Source organism: Mus musculus, chromosome 14, assembly GCF_000001635.26.
Source record: "Mus musculus strain C57BL/6J chromosome 14, GRCm38.p6 C57BL/6J".
In the NCBI taxonomy this organism is placed as follows: domain Eukaryota; kingdom Metazoa; phylum Chordata; class Mammalia; order Rodentia; family Muridae; genus Mus; species Mus musculus.
The window spans coordinates 12,156,490-12,179,847 of NC_000080.6; the positions used below are offsets into that span (position 1 = coordinate 12,156,490).

The 23,358-nt window shown below is 46.5% G+C and overlaps 1 protein-coding gene across 2 annotated transcripts in view; it reads left to right on the plus strand.

Annotated features, from left to right (window-relative positions):
* Positions 1-23,358, plus strand: part of Ptprg (protein tyrosine phosphatase, receptor type, G) — a 688,602-nt gene that overhangs the window by 603,050 nt on the left and 62,194 nt on the right. Inside the window, exons 13-14 of one of the 2 annotated variants that reach the window (NM_008981.3) lie at positions 10,256-10,388; positions 22,775-22,861. In NM_008981.3, the coding sequence (NP_033007.2) occupies positions 10,256-10,388; positions 22,775-22,861 (220 nt within the window). The remainder of the gene's footprint in view (positions 1-10,255; positions 10,389-22,774; positions 22,862-23,358) is intronic. The other variant, XM_006517956.4, reaches the window with a different exon arrangement.

Genomic DNA, 23,358 nt, shown 5'->3' on the forward strand with positions numbered 1-23,358 from the left:
TTTGCAGTGGGACCAGTGTAGGTAGTTAGCCACTCACAGACCCATGGAAGAACATTCTAGGCTGCTGGAATGGCAGGAGGAGAGAACCTAAACCAGGAGTGAGTTTGGATGGCTTTAGAAGCCGAAGTGGACCACAGAGAGGAAGAAGCAGTAATAAGGATGGAGTTCAAACACTGGGAAAGCCAAGATAGTGAAGGGAGCGTTAGCTAGGCTGAGGGTAAGATTTTAACTGAAATGGCAAACCCAGGGATAAATACCAGCAAGAGAAGTGACTTGTGCCATTAACTTTTCCTGTGTGTACAGATGGGCATAGTGGTGTGGCATGAGCCAGTGTGTTTCCTCTTTTAAGAGAAGGGGTGGAGTTGGACTGCATGCATTCAGCCAGCTTCTGAGAAACATTTCTTTTACAGAGTGTCAGAAAACAGTGTCTGTTATGTGCTTGAACTGGGAAGCTGAAAGGTGGGGTTCCAAGACTGATTCTTGTAAGAGGAAGCAGGAGGTGGACCCCAGACTCCAGGAAAAGGGAGAAGAGAGTAGAGCTTCCATCCCTCTGGTCAGAACACATTTAAAGTTTGTAGGAGTAGCTACAACTCAGTAGCTCCCTCTCTGCCCCGTTCACTAGACCTTCAAGCAAGTTTCGGCTTCTCTGCAGAATAAAGTTGATAAGTGCCTCTCAGTTGGGCAGAAGGCCATGCTGATAAAGCTCTGGTCTTATTAGTGCTGAGAAGAAGGGAGTGCCTGCAGCCAAAGTAACAATGGGAGCTTTGAGGTGGCACCAGGAGGTCTATTTGTAGTCTGGATGAACACTAAGGAGTAGCTCCAAGTACCTGGAGTTAAAATGACCTACAGGTTTGATAATGTAGCTACTTTGACCGAGTACTTCTTTTTGTGCCAAAAGCCCTTTCAAGCCTCAGCATCACACATACCATACAGGCATGGTGGCCCAGACCAGTAACCCAGCACTCAGAGGGTGAGAGGAGAAGATCAGAAGTTCAAGGCCAGCCTGGGATACATGAGCCCTGCCCCCACCCCCACTCTGGAGCACTCGTCTGCCTGGTGATCTCTGTAGTCAGAGCAGAAAGGACAAGTTCTCCCTAAAACCGCAGAGATAGTTCTGAGTTTTGGCGATTTGAATTTAAAAGTGGCTCTGTGTTATAATTGTGAGTCACAAACCTTTGGAAGAGAGTGAGCAGATTTCACAGGCCACGATTCTCAGCCTTACAGCACCAAGCAGCCACAGACAGAAAGTCAGTTGTGCGGATGTGGCTGTGCATTAAGCAGTTCTGTTTATAAGACAGGCAGTTGCCTGATTTGGTCCACAATATCTCATTTTCCAGCCTCTGGTATAAAATGCAAACATGTGCCTGTTGTTTAATAAAGGATTCGAGTAACTCCAGGTGGGGAGACCAGCAAAGCCTCATTGGTGTGGAGTTCCAGGACCTCATTCTTTCCCATCCATCCCACCATGTCGTCCTTCTGGGTCTTACAGCTTGGGTTTTGTTTTGTGTCAACTGAAACAATTATCATTGTCAATGTTAGTGATGATTGGTCTTAGAGACTTTGAGTATACGTTGTTTATTCCACAGTTATATTTTCTTCCCATGAAGTAAAAAAGCAGTCACTGAGTCGACCTTCAGTGTCCTTGAAGAATCAGCAATGCCTAAAATGAGGAAAGTGTGTTACGTTTCAGCCAGTATCCCCAAGGCTTGCTTAGAGTCCTTCCATGATGGTGACCTCACTGTACTTCCTTTGAGGAAAGCTTTAGTGCTGTCTCCTAGGGAGTGGGAAAGAAATCCTTCTGTGAAGTACTGGTAAACTCAAACAGGCAAAAATCAGATGAGGCATTTAAGTGAGGGAGGGACCAGGCCATCAGGGAGAGTAGAGGACCACAGAGAACTCTAGACAACCTACCTTTTCTCAATATTGGCCATCTCCACTCTGACCATTGCCACTGGAAACTCCTTGCGGGTCAGAAATACTAGTTTTTATGCCGAGTACCCCAGGTTTTAAATCTTAAAAAGCAAATTGCTTTGGCATAAGCCAAATGTTTTCCTAGGCTGGGGGGTGGTGCAGGGGAAGGAGGGCGGGCACTTAGCATTTATCCACCACTAGAGTGACCATTGCCTTCATAGGTCACTGTAGTAGCCCGGATTGTGGGGTCTGGAGATGTTTGTGTGTGTCTGTGTGTCTGTGTGTCTCTCTGTGTGTTCTTTATCAAACCTTTTTCTACCACCCTTTAGTGCCCAGGTCTCCTCTGGTTAAGTGCTGCATGGAGATGGCCCATCATTAGGATTCACAGCCTGCAATGTAGAGGCAGATTTGAAGCCGGCTGAGGAAGTTCTGAGTAGTGTGTGGGAACAGCATGCACGGGCAGAAATGTTTCAGGGTCCATGTCAGCTACAAGCTCATGATTTAGGGCAAGGCTACTATGTCTCCTTAGGAGAGAATGTTTTCATGTTCTCCTTCGGTGTGAGATGTTTTCAAATCACAGCTTGCTTAGAACAGCTCACTGTCTCTCCAGGCCTGTCCTGAGCTGGGTGCTGAAGGTGATGGTCTGGGTCAGGGGTGCCAGATGACACCTGTATCCTGGTGTTATGTGGCCCATGAGCTTCCAGTGCAAGAAGGGACATGGGCAGTTCCTGAATTTCTGCTCTGCTGTAAGCTGAGTCAGAATGGGGGATGCTGAGGTCTAGACACACCACTCCTTTGAAGATGTGTTGAGAACCTCAAGCTCTCTGGCACCCAACTTTAACAAGTTACTTTTTGAAATAAAAGCATCCTGGATTCCCATTTGTACCTTGAGAGCTCTCCTTGTGCTGTGGCCACTTTCTTATGTCACTCACCCTAAGGTACTCCCTTGAGGGCTTCGCTGCCACAGTTAAGCATCAAGCTCATGAGGAAATGGTTTAGGAGGGTAAGCAGCAGGTCACAGCATGTGGTGGGACCAGGCACAAGACAGGCTTTGTTAGTCTCAGGTGTCCCTGGGCCTCTTTGTGTGTTCTGGTACTAGTTCCCAGAGTAAGCAGCGTGAGGCGTTTGGAGATGACATAGGTCAATAACATTGTCATATGCATTCTTCCAAAGTTGACACTTCTCCATTTAGAGCAGAGGTTCTCCATCAGGTGTTCAGTTCCTCCATGGAGGGCCATGGAGCGGGTACTCCTAGTATCTATTGGGTAAAGGCCAGGGATGCTGCCCAGGAATAGCACACACAGAGCTCCACAGTGAGAAGATATCTGGCCCTAAGTATCTACAGTGCCAAAGCTGATAGACTCTACCTTGTTTCCTTTGAAGGAAGATTCCTAGGGGAGAGGAGAGTAGTCGTTAATTTAAAGGCCAAAGCCAGTAAAATGGCTCAGCTACTAAAGGTACCCACCATGAAGACTGACAACTCCAGGATACATGATGGAAGGAGAAAACCAACTCTTACAAGTTGTCCTCTGGCTTTTTTTTTTTTTTTTTTAAAGATTTATTTATTTATTACATGTAAGTACACTGTAGCTGTCTTCAGACACACCAGAAGAGGGCGTCAGATCTCGTTACAGATGGTTGTGAGCCCCCATGTGGTTGCTGGGATTTGAACTCTGGACCTTCGGAAGAGCAGTCGGGTGCTCTTACCCACTGAGCCATCTCACCAGCCCTGTCCTCTGGCTTTTATACTTACAAATTCAGTACACACACACACACACACACACACACATACACACACAAAATAAAAACAATACTTAAAAAATATTAGTATCAGAGTCAGTTCTCCAGGATAAGGAAGAAGACAGGAATACAGTACTGAGCTCGCCATAGGTTAGGACCAATATTATGTATTTCATTTAAAATACATGACATGATACTTGTAGATGTACCACGAGTAATATTCAGCCAGGGCCGATTACATGGCCTGCATCCTTTTGTGAGCTACATCCTGTGCACTTGTTTGCTGTTTTCCTGAGTGTCATGGTAAATACTAGCTCTGGGTAGCTGAAGCAGTGTTCTGACTGCCAAACATGGTTTAGTTTCCTTTCAAAAAGTATTTGGCTCCTCAAAACTTTCTCCTCCCATCCTACATGTAATCTTTGAACTAGGAAACGCTGTGTAACTCTTAATGTGAAAAGCAAACCCTAAAACGGAGGATGAAATTGGAGTGGGGTGGGGATGGGGCAGAGTAGTTGATGTAAGGTTGTATGTGGCTTTTGTCTCTAACTAATTTCAGTACCACATGGTAGGTCTGGTGTCCTTCCTGCAGCCATTGGTAGCCATTCCAGTTGCTTCCCCATCTTGGCTGTTGTACATAATGTGACTGGCAGGTTAGCGACAGCTATCTTGGGAGACTTTGGATTAAGTTGGGAATGACTCCACACCCTCAACATTCCAAGCTCTACCAGAGGTAGATCATCTTTTGTCAAAATCTCGAAATACAGGCATTTTTGGAGTTGGGAATTTTACTAATGAGAACTTTGGGCATGGGTACAACTGGAGACAAATGGTACTCTAGTGTGGTTCACACATGTCAATTAGACTCTGTGTGTGTGTGTGTGTGTGTGTGTGTGTGTGTGTGTGTGTGTGTGTGTGTGTGTGTGTAAAACTAATCAGCAACTCCTAGTGTGAAAAACTAAACCCTAAAAGGAGGCTAGAACCAGGGTGAGGTGGGGGTGGCTGTTTAAAAACATTGGAATAGAATGAGCATAAGGACTCAGTGAGCCCACATCTGGGTGTGCGTTCTGAAGAGTTCCCCGCAGCAGCTGGAGGGGCATCTGCAGATGCTCCTAGCCACATTGTGCACAGAGTAGCCAAGACATGGAACAACTGGAATGCCCATCAGTGAAGGAAAGAACAAAGTGCCGCATTACTGAGGAATTACTGAGAATTGAGAAGGACCCCTTTAGGTGGTCAGGGAGTAGGAGGGGCAAACAAACAGAAACCCTGCCACACACCCCCATTCATGAACGCACACACACACACCCTGGATCAGCCTTCAACGACATTATGCTAAGTGAAATAAGCCAATCACTAATACAAATCCAGTGTGGCTCCCCTGAAAGACCTTAGACCTGACAGTTCCTGTGTGGAACAGAGTCTGGGAGAGCGGATGGTAGAGTGTGACTTAGTAAGTGCAGTTCTCATCTTTGTAAGATGAAAATGTTGGGAAGATGAGCTTACCAACAGGCTCAACACCGAACCCTACTTATATATACTTACTATATACTTAGAAATGCTTAAGTGGTACATTTTCTATTATGTGCTTATACATACACAAGTGTGCATGCACATGTGCGCATACGCGCGCGCGCACACACACACGTGCGCGCGCCTGGGAGAGGGAGAGAGAGGGGGAAGAGCAGCCTCCTTTATTCACAGTGGGTGGATTTTAATGAGACAACACTCAGGACGTTAGTGAGGTCACCCTTGATGAGAACAGGCTGTATATTGGTGAGTGTGCAAACCCCCCTTCCATGGCTCTCTTTTCTCTGTCCTGGGCTCTCACAGGCAATCTGGTCTCAGTCATTCCTGACCTACGGCTGGATCCGAGTCCTTCCATGAGGCAGGAAGCACTTCAGCTGGGTCCATCTGATGTCTCTCTGCCTGTAGCATTTATAGTACATTGTACTCGTTTTTATTTGCTTCTACTGGGATGAGAGCCAAGCCAGTAAAAGGCAAACAGCATTAATTCAGTGATGACATATGCCACTGAAAACTGTTTTTCTTTTCTTTTTTTGAATTTTTTTTTTAAGCAGAATGAAGGCACTGTACTCAGTTGCTGCTGGATGGGAAAATGAATACTGAGAGGAAGGGAGGTGGCTATGCTTTCCCTGCCTCCTTCCTTCATAGCCCAGAGCCGGCTAGCCAGAGCTCAGTTCCATTTGTCAGGAGATTCTGAAGCGAGTGCATCCTGAGAGCCCAAGACCTTCCTCTGTATGAGGTGGGATTGGTGGCATCAGCCACTGGTGCCCTTGGTTAGAAGCAGCAGCTTTGTGAGCATCCAAGGTGGACACTCAGAGGACCTGTGCTCAGAACAGCACGTGCCTGCAGTCACATTACTGGGCTCCCTCTGGAAACTCCTCTGTGAACTTTGAACAAGGGGCCTCATGGCTTCCTTTGCATTTGACTGGTGAATTATACAGGCATAAATTAGCATCGGCTTACATGGTGTCTTACAGGCCAGGCTGGTGGCAGTTAGGTAGGCAGAACCCTGTGCTCGGGCCATGTCTGTCTGAAGTACTATGTGACCCACACACTCGGGTCTTAAGAGGGAGGAGTCAGATTCAGCAGCCACCCAGGCAGTGTTCCCATCCCCTTGGTGATGCTCTGGGCTGCAAGGGAAGACACTAGCAGTGCAGCTGATGTGGCCATGCTAGTTCAGGTATCAGGAGTGATGGTGACAGGCACAACAGCTAATGGTAGCCGGGGCAAGGACCAGGCAACTCTAAATGCCGTGTACACATTTCCTCCACAATGCACAGGACTGTATTACATCCTCCTTTTACAGAGGAAGAAACTGAGGCATAGAGAAATGGACCATAGTAATTATTAACAGTATTCACTTACCCAGAGTTGCATACAGATGGAAGTCAGCCCTGCCTTAGGGAGCCTGTGGGGACGCAGAAAGCATGTATGTGACCTGTGCTGTGAGGGCCACAGGGGTGGCGGTGGACTGTGCTTTGCACTTGCCCGGTGTGGGTACACTTCCAGCCATTCTGCACATATCTTCTCAGTGAGAGTCTCTGTTCGTCAAGGTTCTCCAGAGAAATAGACCTGACAGCATGAATCTATAATGTGTAAAACTGGATGTATTAGAGGCTATGGTCTGACCAGTCCAACAATGGCTGTCTCCTGATGGAAAGTCCCTGAGTCTGGATGTCTCAGCTGGTCTTCAGTATGAGCTGGAATCCAAATGCAGTAGGCTTTGGGATGATGCCAGGGAAAATGGGCTTGCCAGCACGAGTGAGGAGGCAAAACAGGCAAAGAGCAAGCCCTTCCTTCTCCCACGTTCTTTAAATAAGCTGTCACTAGACGGTGTGGCCCAGATTTAAGGGGCAACTTTCTACCTCAGAAGGTCCAGGTTAAAGGTGAGTCTTTCTACTTGAAGTAACTTGAAAATCCTTCACAGTTGTAGCCAGACACTTGAATTTTTCTTAATCCCAGACCTAGACAAGCTGACAACCAGCACGGCCCCTAGTACTCCTGTGTAGCAGGTGCTCTGTATCCTGTTTTATAGATGAAGTAGTCCAGGTACAAGCAGGCTTAGTAGGTTATTGGGTAAAGGCTACACATGAGGTGGCAGAGCCAAGATTTGATCCTGTGATCTTAACCCTGCTCATGTTCCAGAGGTACCAAAGCTTAGACATGGCTATAGTTCAGCAGGCTGGCTAGCTGGCACTCTGTCTATTCTCTGGAGCAGGAATCCATGGTTCAGGAGAGTAACATTCTGGGATTTTTAATGGGAAATGGAACCACTTACAGGTCCCCAGTACCCAAGACAAGATAGCTCTGTGAGGTTGGCAATGGGGCTGACTGTCTTTCACCTCATTTGGAAATCTAGTAGCACCCCCCATCTTAGACCTTCAGAGAAAGACTGCCATGGGCCACAGATGGGCCGTCAGTGTCAGGATGCTGCAGGTGGCTGCAGATTGAGGTCTTCTGCACAATGCTGCCTTTGGGGACAGTGTCACACAGCACCACGCAATGCTAGGATGATGTAACTCAGTCTAACTCTACCAGAGTTGGCTATGAATTTACAACCTTCCCCACTCAGACATGGAGGAGTCTTTGCATCACTATCCTGTTTGGCCTAGGGCTTATGTGAAGATTGTATACAGACCTTCATCTTGTGAAGGACATGGAAGGGGCAGACAGAAACCCCAGCATAGATGCACACTCCGTTTCAGGGACAGTTAGTGTGTCACTGATCCTCACAACCACAGGGCTACTCCAGTAGCCTCCTAAAGCCAGGAAAACTCTGCAGTAGTCTTAGAGGTTCTAGGATGGCAGCAGCGCCAGAGCCTGTCTAGGAATGAGTGGGGAGCACAGGGAAGAGTTCGGTTCCTGTAAGGTTCCTGTAAGGTGTGGGAGAAGAAAACAGACACTAGGCATCCCTAATACCTGATGGCATCCCAGGGTAAAAACAGAGTTACTTGGTGTAGTGGCTATTCCTGGTTGTCAACTTGACAATATTTGGAATGAACTACAATCCGGAATTGGAAGGCTCACCAGCGACCCTTATCTGGAGGCTTGGAGATCCTTATCTGGATCTTGGTATGGAGATCTTGAGCCATAGTGGCTATGGATTCCAGAAGATTGAATCTCCGAGTTTAAGGAACACACCTTTAATCTGAGCTACACCTTCTGCTGGAGACAATATAAGGACATTGGAAGAAGGGAGTCTAGCTCTTGCTCTTGCTCCTTCGCCTGCTTGCTGCGTGAGACTGAGTAACTGCTAGATCCTTGGACTTCCATTCACAGCTGCGACTGAACAATTGTTGGGAATTGGGCTGCCGACTGTAAGTCATCAATAAAATTCCTTTACTATCTAGAGACTATCCATAAGTTCTGTGACTCTAGAGAACCTTGACTAATACACTTGGTCATGTGGCTTCTGCTGTCAAACCTCCTGACACTTCTGCCATTGGCAGGACCTCCAGGTCTTTGAGATGCCCATACCAGCACCCATATAATTACCTGACTCCTAATGGAGCCCTGAAAAATTATCATCATTTGTAACTCTGGTTCCTCTGGGCGGTTGCCCCTGCTTTGCTATTAAAACAGTGTGTAGAGGAGAGAATGAGTGTGTGAAGTTTGTCTACCTCTACTTCAACTTACACCATTAGGACGAAAATGCATGTCCTCGATTCAGCCTGCAAGACCCTGGTTGATCTGATTTCTAGTTTTCTATCCTGGTCCCCCCCACACACACACACACATAAGTTATGCTTCCACAATACCTCTGTCCAGAACACACTCGTAATGGGGTCCCACTTCTGGTTCAGAACACACTTCACCCTTCAGACCCTGCCCCAAACTCCCCTTCCTTGGGTTAATGTTAGTACTGGCCTTAGGTATTTTCCCCAGCCCAAGCCCTTGCACTTTCCCTGGTAGCACATTAGTTCCACTGAGATTAGTTCTCCACAGGTCTGCCTCTGCTCCTCCTAATTTATCATCTAGGCAAAGAATGGTGAGGAGGAACAACCCCAGCCATTCCCAGCACCTGTCCCATAGTTTTAGACAGGCTCACCTGTCCTGCAGAGGCATCTGGAGACCTCTGAAGATATTAGATGCTGAAGAAAGATCTGCTGGGGTGAGAAGTATTGGGTGACCAGGAGGAGGGCTCCACCAGTTAGCAGATTTCTACACTGAACCTCAGGCTGCCATTTAGAGGCAGGAACGTGCTATAGTGGGGCTGGGAGGCTGATTCCCTGACCTTAGTCATCTGGGCTTTTGCAGAGAATGAGGGTCGGTGATGGGTGGAAGGAGAAGCAGGCCTTCTGGGGATCTGCATGGCAGGTGCTGCTAGGCAGGTCTATGGTGCTAAGACCGGGAGACACTACCATCTGGTTACTCTTTATCTTTAAGATTTATTTATTTTGTACGAGTTCACTGTAGCTGTCTTCAAATCCACCAGAAGAGGGCATCAGATCCCATTACAGATGCCCATGTGGTTGCTAGGATTTGAATTCAGGACCTCTGGAAAGCAGTCTGTGCTCTTAGCACTGAGCCAGCTCCCCAGCCTGCTAGTATCTGTTTTTATGGGCTTCTAGATACTGGGATAAGACCATCATTGTTCTAATGTGTGTCCCAGGGCCACTCTAGCCAGCAAAGCAGGAGTCTCACATGGATGACCAGCCATGGCTATATCTATTAGCAAGAGGTGCTTTCCCAGAACCGTCTGCTGGCCAAGGTAAGACAGAGCGATGAGTGAGAAGCAAGCAACACCAGAGACCACTGCAGTTCCACCAAGCTTATCCTGGTTCCTGCATCTAGGAAACCCTTTTTGAATACATCCAAGAGAACATCCTTAGAGTAAAACTGAAGTCCGTCTTTCACAGTGCTCTCCTTAGAAATATCTTGAATCTCACAGGCAAATCTATCCTTTGGCCACTGGAAAGCACCATCGGCAGGAGCGCAGTATTTGGGTTTGGACAGCCCTTTGCCCCTCTTGCCCTCGGGTGGCTCAGTACAGCCTGGTTCTATAGGAAGTGGAGCTCAGCACGTGCTCCAGGGCTCACTCTCACCTGTCCACTGACTGAGGTGTCTGTCTGTCTTGCAGCTGAGAAGAACACCTCTGGCATGCTAAGCCGCCCCTCCCCCGGGAGGATGGAGTGGATCATCCCCCTGATTGTGGTCTCAGCCTTGACCTTCGTGTGCCTCGTCCTCCTCATTGCCGTGCTGGTGTACTGGAGGTGAGTACACGGGGTGGGTGGCCAGGCACCGATTCCCGATCCTGGGGAGTTGACTGCATGGTTTCCATGCTCAGGACACTGAAGCAGTACACAGTCCCTTACCTTGTGTCTCACACCTGGAGACGTTTTTGTCTCAGGAAGGTGACACGGGCAGATCTGCCTCTGGGATCCCAGCACTTAGGTAATCCAGAGATTGATATTCTCCCAGGCTCTGCTACTTAATGGATTCAAATTCCTGTTCTGTTTTGAATTTTAGTCATCCAGACCTACAAAAGGACCTGGCAAGCTCCCCAGCTCTTCCAGCCTGTCAGACCAAACCTTTAGTTTGCAGTATCCATGCAGTACATTAAGTAGCCTTTATCTTTCAAATACTTCATAGCTTTTTGGTGAAAGTTAAATTGGGTAATCACAAAACAGTTACTGTATCACGTGGCATTTAGTATGGGGGAGTTAAGGAGGCCGGCTTGTGGCCAGCCTTTCGTCATCATTGTTGCCTAGAAAGTTCTCACTAAAAGTCCCATGAGGGGGTTATGGCTCTGTGTAGAAGTTCCAGAGTGTTCAACTGTAGAGAGAGGCCCAGCCACTTCAATTTAATGAGTCAGATTAAACCAGATGTGGGGCCAGGCTGCCATCATCATTCAAACATCCAGGTGTTCTCCTGATTATCTAGCAAGACTTAGCAGTGTGCTCCTTAGTTTTCATTACGTGATACAAATTATAGTGTCCTGGGAAGAAGGAGCCTCAACTGAGGAATTGTCTCCATTAGACCATGCACACGCTCAGGGGCAGGGGTGGGGGCTTTGATGCAGGCGGGCCCAGCCCACTGTGGGCAGTGCTGTCTCTCAGCAGGTGACTTGGACTGTACAGGAGAAGTAATTAAGAAAACCAGGGGAGTAAGGCAGAAAGCAGCGTTTCTTCCTGGTTCCCACCTTTGCCCTGGTTTAGTTCCTGCCTGATTTCCCTCAAACCTTCCCCGCCCCCTGACCCCAGACACAAGTCTCTTGGTCAAGGTATTCACCACAGCCGTAGAAAGCAAACTAGGACAGCCAGTGTAACGGTTAATTTTGATTGTCAGCTGGATTGTCCGAAGTCCTTAGGAAAGATCCACTCTGGAAGTGGACAGCACCACCCATGAGCTGCTGATGTGTGGAGATGAAGTCGCTTTATCCTTGGCCATCTTCCTACACTGAAGGACAATGCCCAAGCTGGGAGCCTCAGTAATTCTTCATCCCTCACGCCGCAGCGGGCTGGCTCCTCATCCTCTTTCCCTCGTTTCTGTTAAGTTTGAGTCAGAGCATCTTGTGGAGACACGCGAAACAGATGTGAGGATGCAGGAGCTCTGCTCTCACGGCCTTGTGCTTCCACAAGGCAGGTGAGACAGCAATGCCTAAGCTCATGTTTAATGTCTAAGAGAGCTCATGTGTGAAAGGAGAACACGACATGCAGACATCCAGAGAGAGCTTTGTCACACTGGGGCCTGCAAGTGAGCATTCTGAGTGCCCAGAGTGGCCATAAACATCCTGATTGGGCGATCATTTGAAGGCAAACACCCAAAAGCTGGACTCCATTCTAGCCTAACCAAATGCTAGTATATAGGAGGCAGGATATGAAAAGTAACTGAGGCAGGAGCATGCTTGAATTGTTCAGAAACAACCAGGAAGTGAGTATGATTGGAGTAGAGAGAGTGTCTGGGAGACACAGGCCTAGACAGCTTTTGGACTTCTTTGGTTTCAGGTTTTTGAGGTAGGGTTTTTCTGTGTAGCCCTGGCTGTCCAGAAACTCACTCTGTAGACCAGGCTGGCCTCAAACTTGGAAATTGCCCACCTCTGCCTCCCTCATGCTGGGATTAAAAGTACACACCACCTCCACCTTGCCCTTGACACTGATATAAATGGGGGTCTAACTTTAGAATTGCATGCTGTGTATGAAGCAGAGGTTAGGGGAAAGCCGAAGTTAGAGTGGGGATCAGAGGATGAGCATTCAGAGGCAGGGGAGATGTGTCTGGCCCCGAGGAAGCCTTAGTGCTGAGTGTTCATTACCACAGGTGGGCTCTGAGGGAAGGCTCAACACAAAGCATTTGCTGATCAGCAGTATAGTGTCAGGTCTGTTCTCAGCCGAGGACAGGATACTGTGGTCATTTCAGCCTTCCCCAAGTATGTAACAATAACTCCCCACATAGGAACATAGCACAGTGGCTCTCAACCTTACTAACACTGTGACCCTTTATCACAGCTCCTCATGTTGTGGTGACTGACCTCCAACCCTAAAATTATCTTCCTTGCTACTTCATAACTGTAATTTTGCTACTATTATGAACTGTAATGTAAATAAATATCTGACATGTAGGATATCTGATATGAGGCCCCTGTGAAAGGGTTATTCAACCCCCCTAAGTGGTAGAGATTTACAAACTGAGACCTGCTGGAGTGCCTCTGTATAGCTGCCACTCTGCTGACCGTGGCTTCTAATCCTGCCATGAAGAACCATCTGAGCTGGGTGATGGTGGCACACACCTTTAATCCCAGCACTTGGGAGGAGGCAGGCGGATAACTGAGTTTGAAGACAGCCAGGGATACTCAGAGAAACTCTGTCTTGAAGAAAAGAACCATCAACAGTAACATCCAGTAGGGTTCCTCATGGCTTGCACAGCAAGTTTACAGCAGCCTGGGCTACACAGAAAAGAGTCATGGGGACGAGGGTGGTAAACTTGTACCAAGCAATTCTGAAACAAAACAAAACAAAAGCCAGCCAGCCAATCTCCTACACTGTACCATCTCACAGATCACAAAGACTGAGACAGGGAACAGTGTGGCAGGACAGGCAGAGACCCCAGGCAGCTAAGGGCACTCAGATCGGTGCAGTCAGATTCAGCAGAGACTGGGTACATAGGACAGGCAGCTCTGAACCCTCTGTGGTTTGAGGCACTTCATCTTAAGACTGAAATGACAGCTCTTTATGTTTCTGAAAAACTCCATTAGTCCAAATGGAAACTATAGTAGTGGTCATGCCAGAATATTGTTATTTTCCCCTAAAGCTTAGTTCAACATGCGCAGAGTCTTAGGCTTCATCCTGTAGATGGAGCCTACATTCAATGGCAGTGCACAAAAAATGTCTGTAAAGGAAAAGACAATTCTGACAGCAGGAAAAATAAACCGAGTTCCTGTTAAGACGGGTATGTTGGCAAAGCATGAGACCATGCAGGAGGGACAAGGGCCTTTTCTCTGTCCAACATTTTCCCTGTGATTAACATGAAAGGGGGCAGCACAGGGAAGCTTACATAGAGAACTGACAAGTCCCCGCGGTGGTGTGGCTTTGAAGCTAGAGTAGCAATGTCCTGAGGCACAGAGGCAGCGAGTGGCTGAGATAGCAGACAGAGGGACTTGACAGAAGCCATGCAGGTTCATCCAAACCTCAGGGGTTGTGTCCACAGACGGCAAGGTGCCCCCCCGCAGTGCTTGTGCACGGTGGCAGCAGTCTTCTGCAGCCAGCTTTGTAGAATCTGAGCGTGTTCACCTGGAGCTGGCAACGCTGCAATGGAATCAGTCATGAAAAGGTGGAGAAATCAAACCCAGGGTCTCTGAGTTCTCTCCTGCCTGTTTCCTGCTTGAGAGTGTGATCATGTTCAACAGGTCGGCCACCAGTGCCAGGCACTGTTCCAAACACTTGGGTGGCACCATCTCCTGGGGCACCATCTATGTGGTAGGTACTTTTCTTTCTTTGACCTGGGGAGAAAAAGGGACCTGACTTTTGTTAAATTGCTGCTGTGAGCCAGGCAAAATGCAATGTTATCAGAGCACATTTTTCGTTGTATTTAACACACAAATCAAGTTCCCTTAAGCACCTCCCCCCAAAAAACCCCTAGTACTGACTCACTACACTGAAAGGTCCAGGGGCATCAGGTGTGGCTGCTCTTGGAAGATAGAACAAGGACATAGGGACATGGCTGGCTGGCATGGTTTGTTCTTCATGGGCTCCCACTGGCCTGTGTTAGACTTATATCACTCCATCCCAGCAGAAAGGGACCTTGTAATTGAACAGTTCCAGTGAGACCTCAAAATGGTGATTCCACCTCCAGAGGAGTTTGTGGTTGGAAGGATGGAATATGCCCACTACGCCTGGGTTTCACTCAGGAGCCCAAACTTCGTGTCACCACTGTAATCATCAAAAATATGAACTGAGCCAGACGGTGGTGATGCACGCCTTTAATCCCAGCACTTGGGAGGCAGAGGCAGGCGGATTTCTGAGTTCGAGGCCAACCTGCTCTACAAAGTGAGTGCCAGGACAGCCAGGGCTACACAGAGAAACCCTGTCTCGAAGAAACAAAAAAAAAAAAAAAAAAAAAAAAAAAAAAAGAAAGAAAGAAAAGAACTGAAAGCCAGCAAGTGGTATTTCTGAGGGGACTGTCCAGACTTAGAAAGACAGCTAGTTTAGAAGATTTGGCTAAGTATTCCCTTATTTATGAAATTATGAAGCCATTTCTGTCATTGCATAGACTGGTCTTGTATGCCAGTTCCTGCTGTTTATACAGTGCTTATGGACTTGGTCCCATTGTGATATGCTTGGTGATTCAGATGCAAAGCCCTGTAGTCCCCAGGATTCATTAAAGAAATGGGTGAGTAACATAACGGAGTATAAAGACTATTTAAAGAAGGGTAAGGGTATATTGTGCTTCAACCTAGCCTGAAAGAGAAGTAAGGTCCAGGAAGAACCCGTGGGAAGCTGACAGCTAAACAGTGAGAAATCAGGGGAGGAACAAGCAGAGAGAGAGAGAGAGAGAGAGAGAGAGAGGAGGGGAAGGAAGGAGGAGGAAGAGGAGAAGGAGAGAGAAAGGGGGGGAGAGAGAGAGAGAGACAGATATAGTACATGTCAGTGGTATAAAAGCTGTGTTGGGTTTAGAAATTAGCTCCAGTCAATAACAGGAACTGGAGACCTACCAGGGTGGGGCCAGTTATCTTCAGTGAAGAGTCATCTTCCAGCCTCAGTTTCCTTACCTATAAAGTAGTTAGAAAACATGTACTGAGTGCATATGGGCAGGCAATATAGGCTGTGAGAAATGTCTGCCCTGTGTAACAGATGGGGACTAAGTACACATGTGCCACAATGTTCTACCAGATCTGACTGTAAGGAAAAATAGAAATGTAATTCTGGGTCCTTGCATACCTGAAATGTTTGCAAGTGAGAGAATGAAATCTATAGATAAACACCTTTTAAATGTAGTCACATTGTATAGCTGTACATAATTTCCAGCAATCTTACCATGGCATAAGATGGTATTTGAAAAAAAAAATAGTTAGGAATCTCCTTCTAGAGTTTATTCTTTGGAATGATCTCATTATGCACAGTAGCCTAGAAATAGCTCAGTCATCAATTTAGAGCTAAGTATAGGATAAATGTAGGTTAACCAACTGAGCAGAGCTACTTTGAGCCAAAAACAAAAGGGTGACTATAAAGTTAATAAAATCACTTGGGATGCTGCTCCTAATGGGCCTAATTCCAGATGAGGGCTTCCCTGTGTAGGAGCAGGGTAGGGACTGGCCCCACACCCACATCCCCAGTGCAAAAGCTTTGAGGCCTTCGAGCCATCTCCGCTCTCCCGGGGCTGGCTGTGCTCTCTAAGCCTTATTAGTAGCTGCAGCAGACTCATGGCCTAACAACAGAGGCAGGTTTACTTCTCACCCCCACAAAGTCTGACAGGGTAACCCCACTTTGTGGAATTGCTGCATAAGAACTTGACCTAGCCCCTGAGGACACACGGTGAGGTAGACAAGCATACCTGTATCTGTGAAGCACCTCCACACGTGTCCTTGGATATCTAGGTTCATTGACGTCATCATATCAGCATATGTGTCTAAAAAGGGACAAATTCGTTACTTCAGATTTGCTCAAGCAAAAGAAATGTGAGCACAAACTTCAGATATCTGAGAGATCCGGAACTGAGTCCACTAGGGGCTATTGAGTAAAAGCAGGTGGCAGTGTAGGTCTACAGAGGGAAATGTACTTTGTAATGCTTTTAGTTGAGGTGTTGGGAATAAGATGTGTACTGGCTGATTTTGTGTGTCAACTTGACACAGACTGGAGTTATCACAGGGAAAGGATCTCCATGAGATCCAGCTGTAAGGCATTTTCTCAATTAGTGATCAAGGGGGGAGGGCCCCTTGTGGATGGTGCCATCCCTGGGCTGGTAGTCTTGGGTTCTGTAAGCGAGCAAGCTGAGCAAGCCAGGGGAAGCAAGCCAGTAAAGAACATTCCTCCATGGCCTCTGCATCAGCTCCTGCTTCCTGGCCTGAGTTCCAGTCCTGACTTCCTTTGGTGATGAATAGCAGCATGGAAGTGTAAGCTGAATAAACCCTTTCCTCCCCAACTTGCTTCTTGGTCATGATGTTTGTGCAGGAATAGAAACCCTGACTAAGACAGGATGCTACAAATTTATTCTTCACTGGCCTTGCAGAGAAGGAAAACCCCAAATCTGTAACAGTATAGGACGTACACTGAGGACAGAACTATGTCCACAGGGAAGAGGACAGGGTGCTAGGGCAGGTCATAGAAAGGAAACACCCAATGATATGCTTGCCCCCCTTCAACAAATGGCACCCAGCTGTGTGCATGATATTTCATATATGCAGTCTGTTTCAGTGGTTCAGAGCTATTTCAAATGAGTCAGAACAACTGGGGAGAAAATCAGAGCTCTTGAAGATGCTGAAAGAGAAGAGTGTGCCATTTTGCTCTTACTGCTCTAGATGGTAGAAGCACTGGCTTTGAATTACTACTGAGGAAGCTCTCTGCAGGATCCATGGATCCTTGCTTTACAACAGCAAGCTGCTTAGATAGCATCAGTGCCCAGAAAAAATGTGCAAGAGCCCAGCTGCTGCCACTCAAAAGACAGACATTTTTGGATGGTACCTTTTTGATTTGTGTAATTTGAGGTGGATGCTAGGAGAGGTGCCAGGTGTTCTGGGGTGTGGCACTTGTTGAACCTCTGGGCTATATAAAGCACAGGTTAGCTACCTTGAGCCAGGCATCAGTGTACAACCTAGAATTGTGATGATTGTTATGAAGGCAGATTTTGTTTTATGTTCCTTGGAGCCTGGATAGCTCAGAACACACCACACACACACACAGACACACAGACACACACACACACACAAACACACACTATTTTACCATCTCTGGCATGTGCTTAGCCCAGGTTATAGTACAAATAGATCTTTAGTGAGTAGAGCCTTGATTTTAATCCAAATAACTTGACTTCATAGCCCACCATTATATGTACTATATATGTGGGAGGGAGGGGTATGTACATGCAGAGACCAGAGGAGGGCACTGGATATCCTGCTTTTCCTTTTGAAATATGGTCTTTCCAGGAGCCTAAAGCTAGGCAAGCAAGCCCCAACAATCCTCATGTCTCCATCCTGAATAGCACTGGTATTAGTCTCGAGTTGAGGGGTTTGGTTTTATACTGGTGCTGGGCTAAGAACCAGGCCTTCATGTTTACCCAACAGGTATTCTTGCCCACTGATCTATTTATCCACCCACCAGCCCCCTGCCATGGCCCACCATTTTAACTATCATATTGTGCTGCCCCAGATAGGGGAATACCATACATGGTGGGAATAGTTAGTCATTTCTATGTAGTCTGCTTTCGTGTTTCAGGTCAGATAGACACTGCAGGCAAAGAAACCACTTGGCTACTATTGCATGATGTTTTCACAGTAATGGCCACCTGACCTGGAGGTCCAGATAAGAACCAACTTGAGCTCTGATAATGATGAATATATTCAGTTATCTCGTTATTAGTTTGAGAATTCAATGTTGAGTAATATCACCTACTTCGCTTTAGTCCCAGTTGATTAGTGTTAATGTCCTTAGTTTAGTGTCTTACTGAACATAATCATAGCTTGGGAAGGGTTTTGAAGACATACAAGGCAGCCTCACTTCTCAGATAGGCCTAAGATAACTTCAAGGGTTCTGGATCATAGGCTGGTAAGCTTCGTAAATAGAAACTGTAGCCTCCGACCCTAGGCTTACTAAAGTTTGTTATTGCTCTACTCTGGTAAATCCATGTCCCTCTTGATCATATGACCAAGCCTTTTGTAAACTTTATGGCAAGTCAGCTCACATCAGTGAGTCACATCTGCATGTGGGAAAAGGTTTCTCTTTTACTGAGTTCCGTCTTTCTATGTGTTGATATCTGCTCCTGAAGAATGGTATTCATCAGGCACACGCCTTTAATCCCAGCACTCAGTAGGCATCAGCAGGAAGATCTCTGTGAGTTCAAGATCAGCCTAGTCTACAGAGCAAATTCCTGCACAGCTGGGGCTACGCAGAGAAACTCTTGAAAAAACAAACAAACAAACAAGTTCATCATGAACACAAGTGAGTTTTGTTGACACTGCAATTTTTTCTTCCCTGGATGTTCAGAGGGAGACAGAGTGAAGTGACTATGAAAGCATACAGATGTGTAGGGATTTGTACTGGCATTAACAGGGGCTTAGGCAAACAGAAACACATGGGCATGGGGTGTGGGCACGTGACAATATGCCATGTGTACTCATAGTGTGATTGACCACATGTGCATCTCTGGAACGTGGGCTCTTCCTCCAGTTGCACAGCAGTGACAATGACAATCAGAGCAGCTGTGAGCAGGTATACAAGAGATATTCTGCATGCAACTGCTCTGTCAGCCAGCCTTTCTTTGCTTGCTGGCTATGGCTTTAGATTAGCCTGCTTTCTACCCTGGCAGAATCATAAAGGAAACAGTGTACTAAGAACTTGCTTTTGCTTTTTCCTAAGTAGGTGGCAGAAGGGATTCTAAATTTCATATTACTAATTTCATTCTACTGTTAGTAGAAGCCACCGGGAAAGTAATTGTTGAATAAAAGAAAGCCCATGTTACGTGTTTCCCCTGTGAGGTGCTGGAGATTGAAGCCAGGGCCTTGTATACTAGTCAAGTACTCCTACCACTGAGCCAAAACACTTTTTAGAGATTTCTCAATAGGCATAAAAAATGTTGCCCAGCTTAGCCTCAGATGGGCATTCCTCTATTGCGCTCCCTAAGAACCTGGGGCAGAAGTGTGTTCTACCATTCTCTGCGTGTATGTGCTTCTGATTCTAGAGAGGCCTACCTGGCAGTTAGGATATCAGGGGTTGCTCCAAGAGAGGAAACAGTTTCCAGAAAGGAAGACTGGCCAGGATCACTTACGTTATAATGTTTGTTTATCCTATCTAGTGTTCTGCATTGCTGAACGAAGGCCTTTGTGGCTGGCCCATTTATTCCTTCCATTGTTGATTCTTTTACCACTTCTCACACATCTACAGGGCCATGGAGAATTGTGTAGGAGACAGAATTCCTGCTTTGCACACGCCTTTAATCCCAACACTTGGGAGGCAGAGGCAGGTGGATTTCTGAGTTCAAGGCCATGTCTTGGTGGAGATGAATAAGTAAATAAAGGTTATATAAAGTGCACACTCTTTTTAAAATTCTGTGCTATTTGAAAATAATGCCTGTCATAATCCCCAGCTGGCTGTCTCATTTGCATGGTTAACTGGAAACCCAGCTGTACTGATCTTACCTTCCCCAGTGGGAGCACTGAGCAGGACAGAGCCAATGCTATGGCTCCTTTGTGATGGCCACTGATGTTAGCATCTGTCCTCACTGCTCTTCTGTCTGCTTCCAGGTTGGTTTTGTGGCCTCCTTGGATACCAGCTATGCCAAAGGGGAACAGTGAGTTCTTTAAGAAACTTAAGCACTCGGGCAATGGTGGCACACGCCTTTAATCCCAACACTTGGGAGGCAGAGGCAGACGGATTTCTGAGTTCTAGGCCAGCCTGGTCTGCAGAGTGAGTTCTAGGACAGCCAGGGCTACACAGAGGAACTCTGTCTCGGGAAAAACAAACAAACAACAAAAAAAAAAACCTAAAGCATGGCTAGGGTACAGGGGAACAGAGTGAGAGCCAAGGAGAACTTCTTTGAGAAGATATTTGAGCTGTGACTGCAGAGAAAAAGTAGAGGGTGCATGTTCAGGGGCAGCCTTATGGACGCTGGTCATAGTGCATTCAGCATGGCCATAGTTTTCTCCCTCAAACCACACTTCCTTTGTGTCAAGCAAAGTCCACTGTCTTGGCCTCTCAGAGGCTTTTCCCAGAGACTTCTGCATGTACAAAACAGCACATTCAATCCCAGAGCCAAAAGGTAGAAAAACTGGAGCTTCAATGTCATTTTTGGTGGCTTTGTTCTTTCTAAAAGCAGACCATTCATGGGTGTTTTGTGTATTTTTGTTGTTTGGTTTTTGTCTTTTTCTAAATTAATCATTGCTAGTATAATTCATCTGTACTTAGAACTTCTCTTTTTGGCTATATTCCGAGATTTTTAGCCATTAGAAATAATTTTTACCATTCAGCTCTCCAAACCCTGAAAATGTGTCAAACCTGTGGGGAGAGCAAAGACACATTTCATGTTGCCAAAATAGGACTTGCCTTGGAGGTTTGGGATTATGATAACTCTGGTGTTAAACTGTCTTGCACTGAGAATCTGAAAGGTATGGGGGTAGGGGACATTTGGAGGTCCCCAGGGGTTCCAGGAGATGGGCACTTTTCTCTCCCTTTTTCTTCCCAACTGTTTAGGGAGAGCTGAGTCACGTGGTAGCTAATGCCTCAGATCCCGGGCAACTTTTTGCTCAATAACTGTTTCCCAAATGGCTACTCAGGGGCCTTTCAGAATTCGTGAGAGCTGTCAGTTGTTATAGTAACCGGCCCCTGCTGTCGAGTTGGCCCTGAGATGCCAGTTGAAGCTCTTGGAACAGGCTAACTCACAGTCATTAGACAAAAGTGGGGAGGGAGGCACAGCCAAAGGTTGCCATTTAAACATGTTCCTTGATACTTGCAACCCAGCACAGGTTGTACTGTGCAAGTGCTGGCTGATACAGTTTTAAACTCATTGCTTAGAAAACAGAAGGCTGCCTCCTTGGGTGTTCGTTCTAGGCTTGCTAACCCATTTTGTCCCAGATTCTCAGAAATCCCTGCTTTCTCTCCCAGGGTTACTTGTGCTTGATCAGGTTACCCCTTGGTTGTCGGGGATATTAGTTACTGATTTATGGCATTTGCTTCTCACGAAAGTGTTGTCAGTTTACGGGTGGGAGTCTCAAGAGCCTGTGATTGTGCGTGAGGAAAAACTGCGGAAGATAGCCGGCTCTGCTCCAAAATTCCTGAAAGAGTAAATCTGGCAGAATTCAGAGCAGGGCTAAGGGTTGAGAAAAAGTCTAAATATTTTAGGAAGCTGCAAATTTCAAGTTTTTATGAAAATTTATAAAAACATTCCAACATACTTGTGATTTCTTCAGATTAGTGTTCGCAGCCACACAACATATCTGTGATGTTTGGGGGGACAGTCATTGTAGTGACAGTAGTTTCAACAGAGGGAGACAGGAAGTTCTGAACTACAACAGTCCCTCCCCCTTTCAACCTTGTTGCCAATCAAGTTCTCCTTTCTCTAAAGGTGAGCTGGTATGACAAGCACTTGTGTATAATAGTGTAATTGCACTAGTAATGAAAAAAAAAAAGGAACTTAAAGCTTATTTATGACAGGAGAAAAGAAACATGAACACTAAAAAGCTAGAGGTACTGGTCCCCAGAAGGAAGCAGTCCTACATTTCTGTGCAGGATTCAGCAAGGAGCCTGAAAGGGGAAAAAAAAAAAAAAAAAAAAAAAAAAAGGTTATATATTAGGTGGTGGTTGTTGTTTTTTTCCAGTTCTATGAACAAGACTTAGAATAAGATCATTTCACTGTGAAATCCTATAGCCCAAGTAGCTTGGACAATCAAATCTAAGCAGCCACCCACAAGTGTCTGCATTTGTCAGAACATGCATCCTTCGCATGGACAGGCAAGTCTGGGGTGCTAAGGTATTTAGTGTTTAAGAGACTCTACATAGAGCAATAACTTGCCAAGTGCTGGCCCTGTCTGTCTGAGGCATTTTCTATATTTATCCAGAAGTGACAAGAATGCATTCAGAAAAGACTAAACCCCTGCTCTGTCCAATGCAGAGAATTGACAGGCACTGGGCAGTGGAGACCCAGCAAGCTCTTCAGAGCTGTCTGCTTGCTGGGACAGTGTGCCTGCAGAGGTAAAGAGCAGCCCAACCTTAGACTAATGCCACCTTCTGATATGTAAAACATTGCTTTGGGAAACAAGCCTACTTTGTGTCTCTTACCTCAGCACCAGAGACCTCTCTAACGCTAGCCATTTTTGCATATGTGTGCCCTTTTTGAAAACGCTGTATATGAAGTCGTGATAGCAGGGATGTCTGGGTGGAGGGCATCAGTGTGCAACGCTGGGGGACCAAGTGAAATACTGTCTTCTACACATGTTCTCTTTTGTCTTTTGTCCATTTAGAGGGTGTAACAAAATAAAGTCCAAGGGCTTTCCCCGACGTTCCCGTGAAGTGCCTTCTTCTGGGGAGAGAGGAGAGAAGGGGAGCAGGTGAGGGCGGCCCAGCTTAACGGGGGAGTCTCAATGGCTGGGACTTAATGGGGGAGTCTCAGTGGCTGGGGGAGTCTCAATGGCTGGGGGATTCTCAATGGCTGGGACTGGCTTGCAGAACTTTTGTTTTGTTGCTATGGGGATGGAAGTCTTCTAAACAGAAAATGCTGATGTTCACCTGTTCCATGGCAGCTAGTAATGTTTGCAAAGACCAGTTGAGCCTCCAGGTAGCTGCTGCCCATGGTAGAAGCTCCAGCGCGTGCTTGCTTTGCTTTCATCTGTGGGCTGGGCTGTATTTTCTGTCTTTTTTGGTAACACTGTGGACACGCTGTGTTTGCGCATCTGGTGTATGCTGCATCCATTTTCTTTTAAAAAGTCAATTAAGTTGTTGCATGCTTGTTTAGAGCTTTGTTTTTCAAATAAGCATAATTCTTATAAATGAAAATAATTTATACATAAGGGGTTAAAACCAAGAACAAGACAGAAAATGAACAAAT